At 43.3% G+C, this 12,018-nt stretch overlaps 1 protein-coding gene across 1 annotated transcript in view; it reads left to right on the forward strand.

Annotated features, from left to right (window-relative positions):
• The window catches only part of LOC138250906 (long-chain-fatty-acid--CoA ligase ACSBG2-like), a 306,186-nt gene that overhangs the window by 27,912 nt on the left and 266,256 nt on the right, over window positions 1-12,018 (forward strand). Inside the window, exon 3 of the mRNA XM_069205604.1 lies at window positions 5,348-5,436. Coding sequence (XP_069061705.1) covers window positions 5,348-5,436 — 89 coding nt within the window. The remainder of the gene's footprint in view (window positions 1-5,347; window positions 5,437-12,018) is intronic.

Here is a 12,018-nt window from a genome sequence, read left to right on the forward strand (position 1 = left end):
GAGCAGTGAAATACTGATAGTACTACTAGAACATTCTAGCACAAGCCTACATGGTGTTTGGTGTCTTGAGTAGGGGTGGGGGGAACTCGCAGAGTTTCACTACACTGAATAATGCGGAATTGCATATAAACTCAGGGAGAATCTGCAGAGTTCCACAAATGGGTGGAAAATATGCATGTTGTGCTGCTATTTAGTGGCAGTACTGTATGCAGTTCTGAAAAATCTGCATGAACAGCACTATGTGGTGCACAAGAGCATGCAAGCACTCAAACTGATTTTGCTGCTGCTTGATTATAACTTCTACTCAAGCAGCAGCAAATCTACTCAAGAAGCAGTCCTCTGATTGTGACCGACAGGAGACACCCATGTGGGACACCATATCTCACTTGTGCTTCCCTTTATGGAGCCTTGCATGAGAAAATTCCACCAACTAGCGATTGGCAAAATTTGCCCGTAACTCCACGTAACTCTGCATTAGAAGAGTAACAAGGAGTTGCCAAATGTTGTCAGTTCCATAGGCTAAATGAAACAATGCACCCACCCATCGCAAAGACAAATCTATAAGACTATGCTTTGCCTCAAAACTAACACCTTGAAGCTAACGCAAAACTGTTGAAATATTTTTATTTCGTCAAACACTCCTTTCATTGCATAAGTGCTGCACCAAACATCAGACATCATGGGGTATATTTATAATCCCGTAGCGCCACCTTGCGCAACATTAGTGTCATTATTTTTTACGTTAATGGGGCCCATCGAGGCCGTAATCCCCGCGCCGTATTTACAGAATGGTGCACACATGGTGGCGGTGAGGGGGGGTGCGCTAAGGGGCGCAGGGAAAGTGGCGCTGCACCCGGTCCAGCACGCCTTCCATAAATCTGCCCCTAAATGTTAGGAAAGTCATAAAAAGTATTTATTTATAGGTTTTTGTACTGGAAGTGTCTCCTTCTAATACTAAACCTATGCTAAACAGCACACAGACACCTTTGCACCATGGTGTAAAGGTCTGAGTGCGGCTCTAGACAGCATGTTTGTGCACAACCTTGGTGGAAGAGAGCAGACACAGGCCTTTTTGGTAAATATGGCCCTATGCTGCTTTCTCTCCCTTGCTCAACACAGCACATGAACATATTATAAGTCTTGCTCATTTTCTGTTCTCGGGTAAAACAAATGGTTGAATCTGTCTAAAGTAATTGAGTCTATGAATATTTTGAGTTTAATAGTCAATTGTGGGTCACAGTTTCTTTCTAGGCAATAGATGTGATGGAGTTTCCTTTCACTGAGATGTCACACAGAGAGATGACCACATCAAAATATGAATGTGCATTGATGTTTCATTATAGCTGCCTCTGTCTGCTCTTCTATGTACAAGCTATTTTCTGCTGATATAAATTTGAGTAGTTACATGTGTATGCATAAATATGTTTATGGCTAAGCTTTAAAAAAGGACAGTGAGCACATTGATTACAGGGACATTTTTCATGCCTCTATAAGAAGAGATGTTTATAAAGACAGCTGGAATAAGTGACACGAACAACGGGCCTGGCTTGGTTAGTACCTCTGGACAGATACAAATATAAAAATATATCAAGATGCTTGTGGTATGCTGAATATCTTGAAGCCAATGTCATTATGTCATTATATAAGGAATTAAGCACCCCCTACCTATGAGTTCCATTACCAAATTGAGGAATGAGGCTGTTCCTCTAAGTAAAAGTTAAAGTTGTGTTTAAATAGACTTTTTCACCTAACTATAATGTGATGCTAAGCTTTGTTTCAGTGCATTTCTGAGTTTTTTTAATGTACATTAATGTATTACCATAACTAACTATGGACCTCATTACAACCTTGGCGGGCGGCGGAGGCTGCCCGCCAAGGTTTTACCGTCGAGCGGCCCCCTATGCGTCCGCAATCCCGCCGGCCGCATTATGACATCCCCGCTGGGCCGGCCGGGATGTCGGCCGCACCATTGGAGCCGGCTCCTAATGGAGCCGGCGGTGTTGCGGACGTGCGACAGGTGCAGCTGCACCCGTCGCGCTTTTCATTGTCTGCTGTGCAGACAGTGAAAAGCAGGGTGGGGCTGTGCCTGGGGGCCCCTTCACTGCCCATGCCAAGTGCATGGGCAGTACAGGGGCCCCCACGGGCCCCGCGCCTCCCCTTCCTGCCAGCCTTTCCATGGCGGTCTCTACCACCATGGACAGGCTGGCGGGAAGGGGAGTCGTAATCTCCGTTTTAATTAAAACCGCCAGGACAACCATGGCGGGAAACCGCCGGTCCCGGCGGTGCGACCGTGGCGCTACCGCTGCAGTCGTAATGAGGCAGATTGTACTGCCAGTCTGTTGGCGGTACAATCGCCAAAACAACCCTGCCGGTCTTTGACCGCCAGGGTTGTAATGAGGCCCTATATCATCATTTTCACCTTTGTTTTTTTCAGTGAATTCCTAATTATTATTTTTTTTAAATGTAAAGTAATATTTTATTGCCATATGTAATGACAACTACAAACCTCTCATGAGCCATTGCAGGGCCCGACCTGTTGCAAGGCCCTACACTCATCCCTCACTCGCAACAAATTCCCTAGAATGGAAGGCTCCGGTCATAAGTACATTTTGCACTGGGAAGTAAATCCAACAAAAAATGTTTTGTGCAGGTTCACATCACTTTTATGATGCAAACCCAGTGCAAAAAATGTGTGAATCTGGCCCAGAGGGTACTAGTTGTCAGCACAAACAGTGTGACCCCAGAACAAAGCAATGGGTTCTTATTAAATACTTCTCTCAAAGATTAATCTCTAGGCATAAGTTCGATCTCAGGTGAACCATCTTTCCCACTTGCAATCACAATAACTCAAAGGTGTTTCTTCCTGTCGTCCTGTTTGGGTGTCCTTTGAGATATCCTGTGTCAAGGAATAGAAGCTCCCCCACCAAATACAGTAGCCAATACTGTGGGCTCTTTAAACTTCAAAAGAAAGGTCAGATACTCTGTGGAGCATGTCTCAGGCACCTTCCCGCACAAACTGTATTACTTATAAGGAAAAGGGTAACTCACCTTTAAACAACCCTCAATACATATAGCTGTTTATTGCTAAAGTGCTCTCTCTTAAACTCTGGTGATAGCGGCTTATCCAAAAGTGTCATATTTAATTTACTTGTAATTCTCTAGTAAACTGCACTGTATGTGTCCAGGGCCTGTAAATTAAATACTACTAGTGGGTCTGAAGCACTGATTGTGCCAATAACCACAGTCCTTTATAAATGTCTCAGACCTGCCAATTCAGAGCCTGTGTGTGCAGTTTTAAACTGTCACTTTGACCTGGCAAGTGCATCCACTTGCCAGGCCCAAACATTCCTTTCATTACATAGAAGTCATCCCTAAGGTAGGCCCTAGTCAGCCACAAGGGCAGGGTACAATGTATTTAAAAGACTAGACAAGTACTTTTAAGTTTAACATGTCTTCGTAGTGATAAACTGCTAAATATGTTTTTCATTATGGCAAGGCTGATCTCCCTCTAATAGGTTAACATTAGGGTTACCTTGAGGCATCCTTTAAGTGTAACTTCCAATTGGGAAAAGATAGAAATTTGGAGTATGATATCTCTTCACTCACAATTTAAAATCACAAGTTACGGTGAAATCATATTTTAAATTGTAAATCTGAAAATGTCACTTTTAGAAAGTTAGCATTTTCTTGTTTAAATATCTGAGCCTCTGTCTATCTTTGAATACACAACTGGGGTAGATGACAGCTGGGCCTTGTGCATTCCCCCTGTCAGCCACACACAATGGAACATTAGGTGTGAATTGATAGGGGTTAATGGGCCATTAACTGGCTTGATTGCGGGGTGGGCAGAGCTTTACTTAACCTGAATAGGCTTGTCCTGTCCACACAGAATAGGGCTTAATGACCCTGCACTGTCACTCTAGCCAGCTTGAAGGCAGGACAAGAAAGGCAAGGCACTTGTACACTTCAAAGGCATGCCTCTAGTAGCTTCTCCTACCTTCCAGAATCAGGACACCAAGATATAAATACTGGACCTCAGACACTACTACTTCAGTACACTTCTGGATCTGTGGATACTCTGCCAGAAAGAAGGACTGCTGTGCTGCTGAAAGGACTGCCACCCTACTCGAATGCTATTTTCTGGACTACTGCTTTGTTGAGTTGACCCCTGCCTGCTGCCCTTTTGCCTGGGAGTGCATCTCTACAACCCAAAACCCTGAGGGACTCCAAAGGGCCAGCTGACTGGCCTCCTGTTTTCTGAAGTCTCAGGGAGACAAAATACTTCCACCCAACCTAATCTTGCACCTGGACTCTGCCATCTGTAAGTCTGCCCTGCCAAGTGGTATGAACCCAGTCCTCGACCCTTGGATGTGGGCCTAAGGGGCTCTGCCCTCTGTGGTACTGTGTTTAGTGGCGCTGAGTGGGTCACTGAATCCCACCCATGCTCTATTGCGGTCGGCCTGCACTCTTGACTCTGTCCTGGTTCGGTGCGATAACCACAGTTGCCGCTTTGTGCTTTTATGCACTATTTTCATTTAAGTCTTTAACATTCAAATCTAGACTTCTACTGATTGGATTTTTGTTGTTTTGGTCTTTTTTACTCTAATAAATATTTTCTATTTCTCTGAACTGATGGGAAGTCTTTTTGGAGTGTTTTTCACTGTGTTGCTGTATTTAAATGTTGCACAAATACTTTACGCATTGCCTCTTAAGTTAACCCTGACTGTGCCAAGCTATCAGAGGCTGAGCACAGGTTAATTTAGGGTATCTGTCTTACCATGACTAGGATTATTGTCCCTACTTGTACAGGGTGCATACGTCTGCCAACTAGAGACCCAGTCTCTCAGAGGGATCAGAACAAAGAGCATCCAATTTCAGATTCCATTGTAATGTGAATTATTACACCCAGCTGGGTTTCCCCTTCATGATTTAGGCCTGATAGAAGCCAGAGAAGTCTGTGTGGCAAAAAATTGCTGAATTCTGAGTACCAAACTTAAAGAAGGGACAAGTTATGCAGTGTAACTATGTTATACTCTTTTCCAAGGTGTACACCTCAGAATGATGCAGTAATAAGTACGGCTGAGATATTGGTATTTGACAGCACACAACAAAAAGGCCTGTTGTAGAAAAAGCCATTGGTTGTCGAAAACCCCGAATTATGTTACTGATCTTATTAGTATACAATTGTGTGCTGAATGTGTCACCATTGACACACTGCTGCATCAGATATACATGCACACATTTAGAGGTAGTGTACGATTCTTGGCCTCATGCAAGGTGTTGTAACACTAGTGCAAGGCAGGAAAGTGTCTGCTTAATCTGGACCTCTCTCTGTTTTGTTTTACAGCTGGGCCTGGAGAGATTCCACGGGGTCGGGATCCTGGGCTTTAACTCCCCAGAGTGGTTAATTGCTGATATAGGAGCCATCATGGCCGGGTAAGTGGATTCCCTTCCTCTGACTCTCTTGCCATGCTTGCTTCTTCTTGTGTCTGCAATAACACATGAGCCAGTTAATCCCAAGGTAGGAGGTGAGGTGGACATGATTTAAAAAACTGAAATCAGAATCTTGACATGTTTTTCTGACCTTGACAGAATATCTAAGGTCCTTGCTTTATCCTAGACTGTTATGCTTTGCGTTGAAATATCTCAGACCTTACCTGAAGATGACTATAAATGGTAGGGCTATTAGTGAGTGGTGTATGAGGGCAGCACCTGAGGCAATAGACAGATGCAACAAGACCTTTGTGCAGCCCACAGTCAGCTGATATAGAAGTTGTGTACTTTTAATATTAATATGTAGAAATCATTGTGGCTTGCTGCAGCTCTTTGTGTCCAAAACCCAAAAGCTAAAAAGTCAGGTATTTCTTGGTTTTCAGAGTCTAAAAAAATTCCTTAACTATTAATACACCACTATGAGGGCACATGATGCAGATCCTAATGCAGCAAGGCTCCCAAAGAATAGAAGATGCAATTGCTTTCTTAAAAGAAAGCTCTTTTAGAAACAAAAACAAAAAACATGTTCTCATGTTATCTGAAAGCTCTTCACAAAGTTTTTATATCATTCATGCAACCTCACTGCCACTCAAAAAGGTTCCATCCCCAGGGGAGTACTGCATCAATGTGACTCCAAAATACAGAATAACTGTGATAGGACAAAAAGAGGACAGATTCTGTTGAAAAACCATATCTGCATTTACCTCTTTCTGTTTGAGGGACCAAATTGTCCACCTCCTTTGCCACATCTGCTGACAACGTTACTGAGCTGTCACATGTGCAAGCGCGCCCGGTCCTTAGTAAGTAAACTTACAAGGGGACGCGTATAAGCCGATGAACCTTTTGATTCGCATGGAGTATCCTAGTCATGCAATAGCCATCAGGCGGTAGTTAATATCATTAAACCAAGCAATCAATTATGCAACCAACTTAACCATAACATTTTAATCAGGAATAACCACTACACAAGACAAGGTTATCAATTTTATTTCCCTATAGCTTACTATACTAAAGCATCTGTTAGTTCAATCTTTATTTCCAAATCAAATCTTTATTATTTATATTAGTAAACCATCAATAAACTCATAAGCCATCATATACGACAATGCAAAAACCCCAATTAACGTAATTCAGCAATATGATTCATCAGTCAATTGTCACCTTCAGTGTCACCTGTAACAGCCTACCTAACCAAGATTAATACTAGCATGTTGGACTTCATGCGAAAAACTAATTAGAGAAAACATTAATTTGGGAAAAAGTCTATCTATGTGAATATCCCTATAACAGTGCAGTTGGTACCTAGAAGGAAAAGGCAAGAACACATTTCAGTCACATTTTCATAGCTACCTATCCAAGATGGATCAGAAACGAGTCAGACTTTGTCTCCAGGTCATTCACCAGTCATCTAAGGATCAGGCTCACTGAGTTGTGAACCCAATATCAGCACTTCGGACAGCGTCTCCTGACGTCAGCAATTCCCCACTCCGATCACAACTTTTAGTCCCTTGTCATGACTTTTTATAAGGTTTGCTCAGTCCGTCCTACTATTTACTGATTGGTCCATTAATCGGCAGATATGACTTTACCCTATAGTTTTTGTTTATTCTATCTCTTAATTTATGCACAGTTCAGTTCCCATCAAGTGAATTGTTCCCTTTACGATGTTCTCATCATCCGGTTTTCCAAATATCAAAATTGTTGCATATGTCTTTTTCAGTCAGAGCATCCATTGTTCAAGTCCTGGGAAAGTACATTCAGCTTGCTCTACATAAAATTGTATCAACTGTTTTCATCATCTTCTGTCTGCCGGTACATTGCAGAAAATTCTAGCTGTTTTAGCATGAACTTTGCACGGTTCAAAGTTGCAGTTCCCAGTTACTAGTCTCTGCACAGCATTCAGCTTTCTCCACGTTCAGAGTGTGTGTGGCCCAGAAAAACTAGGCCTTTAGTTCAGTCAACTGAAGAATATAAAACAAAGGTTTTAGGCACGTTGGATCGACACTGGCCAGTCCTTGTGTACTAAACATCAAGTTCTTAGAATGCTGCTTAATCATTACCATTCCTTGGGTTCACTGATAATTACAAATCTTCCTCCTACTTGAGCCTGTTACTCGTACTTGGGAAAACCCTCCCATTCTCATCCAAGAGCTCCATACATGGACCATCTCAGTATATCTCTGATCAAGTATAGACTGGAACCATCTGTATGTGGGCTTCTCTCATGCAGTGATCTTTAAGCTGAAACTTTGCAGACAGGAAAGCTGTGGCCCTTATTAGGTAACATGCACAAAATAGGCAAACGAGATAGGAGAATTAGGCAGGATGTACAGTTTACCACAGAAGTATATACCATGTAGCACTTTCCAAGCATTCATATGAACAGAAAGTAACATCAATCAATCTGTGCATTTGTAGCACTAATGAATACCCCAATCTAATTTTCCAGTGCTACAAGTAAAATAATGGACAGCAAGAAGCTAAAAGAGCCAGGATTCAACAATCTACGGAACTCTAAAAAAGAAGTGCAAGTCCAAATTTTTAGAGGGAGAGAGTTCCATATAATAGACCAAGACCAGCAAAAGACCTGCCACCAAGCCTTGCAAATTTATAGTACAATATGGCAGCTAAAAGCTGATTTCGGGAGTGAATATTATACTTGGGAGAGTAAAAATGCACCAAAATCCTAAGGCAGGGGGCACCACCAAACAAGGCCTTGTGCATAAAGCACAATATTTTAAAATGAATGTGCTTCCCTATGGCCAACCAATGGAGAGAGTAAAGGTGAATAGCAACAGAGTAATGCCTAGAGACGTAGCAAAGCAGATGTGATGCCACAATGTTGAGGTATGCTCAGCCAGTGTTATGTTGTGCTATGAAAGTGTGGATGAGGAGCTTGAATTGTGCTTGTTTGTGAATGGGAAGCCAGTGGAGTTCCTTGACGTTTGGTGTGATACTGGAGTGCGGTGTTGGAGGCTGAGAGAGATTGTGGCTGTTGAGCTCTAAATGATCTGCAGCCTTCAGTTTTTTTTGTTGCTAATTCTAGGTTTTAGGGTGTTCCCTTAGTCCAGATTTCTTGTGACCTTGGTATGCGTTATGGTTTTCCAAATGCTGATTGGGAGTTATTTGAAAATATTCCTCAGCATCTTCAGGTTTAGAATTATAAGGCGGTGACAGTGTTCACTTGGGTGGTCATGCTGAGCTTGGTGTTGAGGTTCTTTAGGGAGGAACCTATCCTGGCGGTTCAGGTTGGACTTTTCACATGAAGAGCAGGGTCAAGACTGAATTGCATATGGTTGGGTCCAAGCTGAGGTGGCATGGTGAAAAAAGGATGGATTGGGATGCAGCCTGAGCGATTGCCAGTGGTTGAGATTAATTAATGCATTCCATCCATCACCTTGCTGTTATTGCATTTGCCATCCCAAGGGTCTTGGCATTGATTTTGGGGGTGGGGGTGGATCTTAGCTCTGTTGTCCACAAGGTGGAGTCCCATGGTGAAGTGCTCTTTCCAAAGATTATGAACATTGCCAGTGTTCAGCTTTAGACTGTTGGTCTTCATCCAGGGGGCAATTTCAGTCAAGTAGGCATTGAATTTGCTCTGTGTACTGGGCTTCTTGCCCATGAGGGAGAGAACAAGTTGTGTGTAGTCAGCATACAGGAGGACATTGATCTCATGAGAGGAGATGGTGCAGGCTAGAGGAATCATGCATGCATTGAAGAGTGTCAGGCTCAGGGGGGATCCTTGCAGAACTTCACAGATGAGGTAGTGGGCATCTGAGGTATCTACTGCCAGACTCACTGACTTGGGCCGTCCAGGCAGGCAGGATCATCTCCATTGAAGTACATGTCCTTGGATTCCAATATTCTGTAGGTGTTAGATGAGGATGAGGTGGGAAACCATGTCAAATGCTCTGGCGAGGTCCAGGAGTATGAGGGCCTCTGTGTCTCCCCTCTCCAGAGTCATGTCGATAACATCTGTGGTGGCAGTTTCTGTGGTGTGATTGGGTTTGAAACCAGACTGAGTGATGTTAAGTAGTTGATGGTTGCTGAGATATTCTGTGAGACATCTGTTGATCATTTTCTTTAAGACCTTGGTCAAGAATGATAGCAGGGAGATCGTTTTGCATTTGGTGACAAGAAACACAGGAAATTACATCACTTCCTGCCCTCTTCTTACTTCAATCAACTCTTCAGGGCATCCCATCAGCTGGCTGTCCCCAGCTAAGGGGTGACATAGACAGGGGCATTGTCTGTTTGGACCTGTTAGGTTCAGATAGGGCCTTGGACCGGAGCTCTGATCCAGTGAAACGTACAAGATAGGAGAAAATCAAGTGTCCTACCCAACACCCCATACTGTGAATGTCCATAATCACACCTAGATATAAATGATCCAGATGGTCAAATGCACAACACATAGATGCACCCTCATACACATCCCACTAACTACGACACACCTTCAAACTGCAGCACACACATTCCAACTCATTATCATTAATGCTTGGTCAGCAGCACTCCATGGTCTAAACTTTGCAAACATCACCCATGAAAAGCTTGACTCCCTCTGCATCACAGAAACACGGATTACTCCTATATCTTTGAACATCTTAGATGTCCTTCTTCCTGTAGGCTACAACATCCATAACATGGACCACACATTTAAGACGCGAGGAGGTATCATTGTCATTCATAAGTTCTCCTAGTCCTGAACCCTATGCAAGCAAGTACAATGAACTCCTATAGAGCTGCTGACATGCTGTTTTTTCACCCTTTGCAATCTAGAACACCACTTTTCAACTCTTCTACAGGCTTCTGAGGCAGAACAAAGACTTCATGAATGAATTATCAGGTCTTCTCACCACCTCATCCTTTCAAATTGATCACACCACCCTCTTGGGTGAATTCAACCTTGCATATAGCACAAACGCAAACACATCAATAGACACACTTTCCCATCCCAATGATACATTCAACATGATACAGCATATCACTAAAACCAATACACTCAAAGTGCCACATCTTCATTGTTGTCTTCTCAATACCACTAACAATCCAATGCAAACCACCCAGAGCCCTGGGTAGGAAGAATTACTTTGCCATCCATATGTGTCTGCTCAAAATCTTACCAGCAAACCAAGGTCAACAAAAAAGAGAATACAAAAATCTCCATGTCTTTCAGGTACTTCTGCACAGACACCTAGTCCTTGAACTCATCTCCCACCCTATCATCTTACGTCTGATGCCATGGACTTCTGGGCAACTTCTTCTGCAAGCTTTCCAGGCAACACCTGTGGGAAAATGGGGCTGATTGCAGAAGCCCCCTAACCTTATGTCCCCATGTTTTACTTAAAATTGTGTTTTCCTGACTCTGATGGTACCCTGGGCACTGCTAGCCAATCCCAGGGCCTGTGCTCTGCTTAAAATGATTATGCAAGTATATGGTAGGGCATGTCGGTTTAGGTACCCCATCTTAGATAGTACCTCATAGGTGTACTGCTGTGGTGCCCAGTGTCATTTTAAAAGCAGGCCTGCCTTGCCAGCTGCTTTTAAATTACAGTTAACTCTAAATTTAACTTTTTAATTAAAATTACTTCCAAAGCCTTAAACTATCTTATTATTACATATAGGTCACCCCTAAGGTGTGCCCTAGATGCCCTTAGGGTTGATTGCAGTGTAACTATGAGTCAGGACCTTATAAAAGATGTTTTATAAGCCCGGGTGAGGGATAAATAGCTAAATTTGTTTTCCTTCATAGTAGTGAAAGGGCTTCATAGGCTAACATGGGGAGACTTTATTTTTATTGAATAAAGTCTCCAAAGGAGCTAAATATTTCACGTTTGGTATCAAACTTCTTGTTATAATAAATCCAACAACTTGCCATTGTTGAATTAATATACCTAACTCAGGGAAAGAGTTTTAGAACTCTACCTGAAAGTTACCAACTTCAGCTCTGTAGTGTCCTTGTCTGATTGGCCGGCCTCTGGCAGCCTGGCCAGGCTACCTTGATGAGGTGTGAAGTGGCCTGGACTGAGGACAAAGGAAGTGCCTGTGGGAGGAGAACAGCCTCAGAAGATGGTGAAACAGGATGGAGGAGAGCAGCCAAACTGTACTTCAAAGGAGGGAAGGACATTTGGGCCAGCAAGGGGACTTCCCCCATCTACTGCAAAACCACCAGGTGTCCTCCCTGATTAGATTAGGAGAGGGTTGGAAAGGGGTGTGTTAAGGGAACTTAGCCACACCAGTGGGTGGACTCAGCCAGACCTAACCTCTAAGATTGAATTGTTGCCATTTTGGATGTTTGAGGAATGTTGCTTCCTTTGATTTTGCCACACCTCCCAGGCAATGGTCATTCAAGAGGGTGGTGGTCTGCCTGTGATTGGACAGTTGCCCCCCGCTTTCCACCCCATGAGCAAGGATAAATATGGCAGAGCTGCACCCACACTTCAGATCTCTACAAGGAACAAAGACAAGAAGAAGAAGGACTGCCCTGCTGGACCCCTGACCTGCACCTGGACACTGTACCCTGAA

The sequence above is a fragment of the Pleurodeles waltl genome, chromosome 1_2 (assembly GCF_031143425.1).
Source record: "Pleurodeles waltl isolate 20211129_DDA chromosome 1_2, aPleWal1.hap1.20221129, whole genome shotgun sequence".
Classification (NCBI taxonomy): domain Eukaryota; kingdom Metazoa; phylum Chordata; class Amphibia; order Caudata; family Salamandridae; genus Pleurodeles; species Pleurodeles waltl.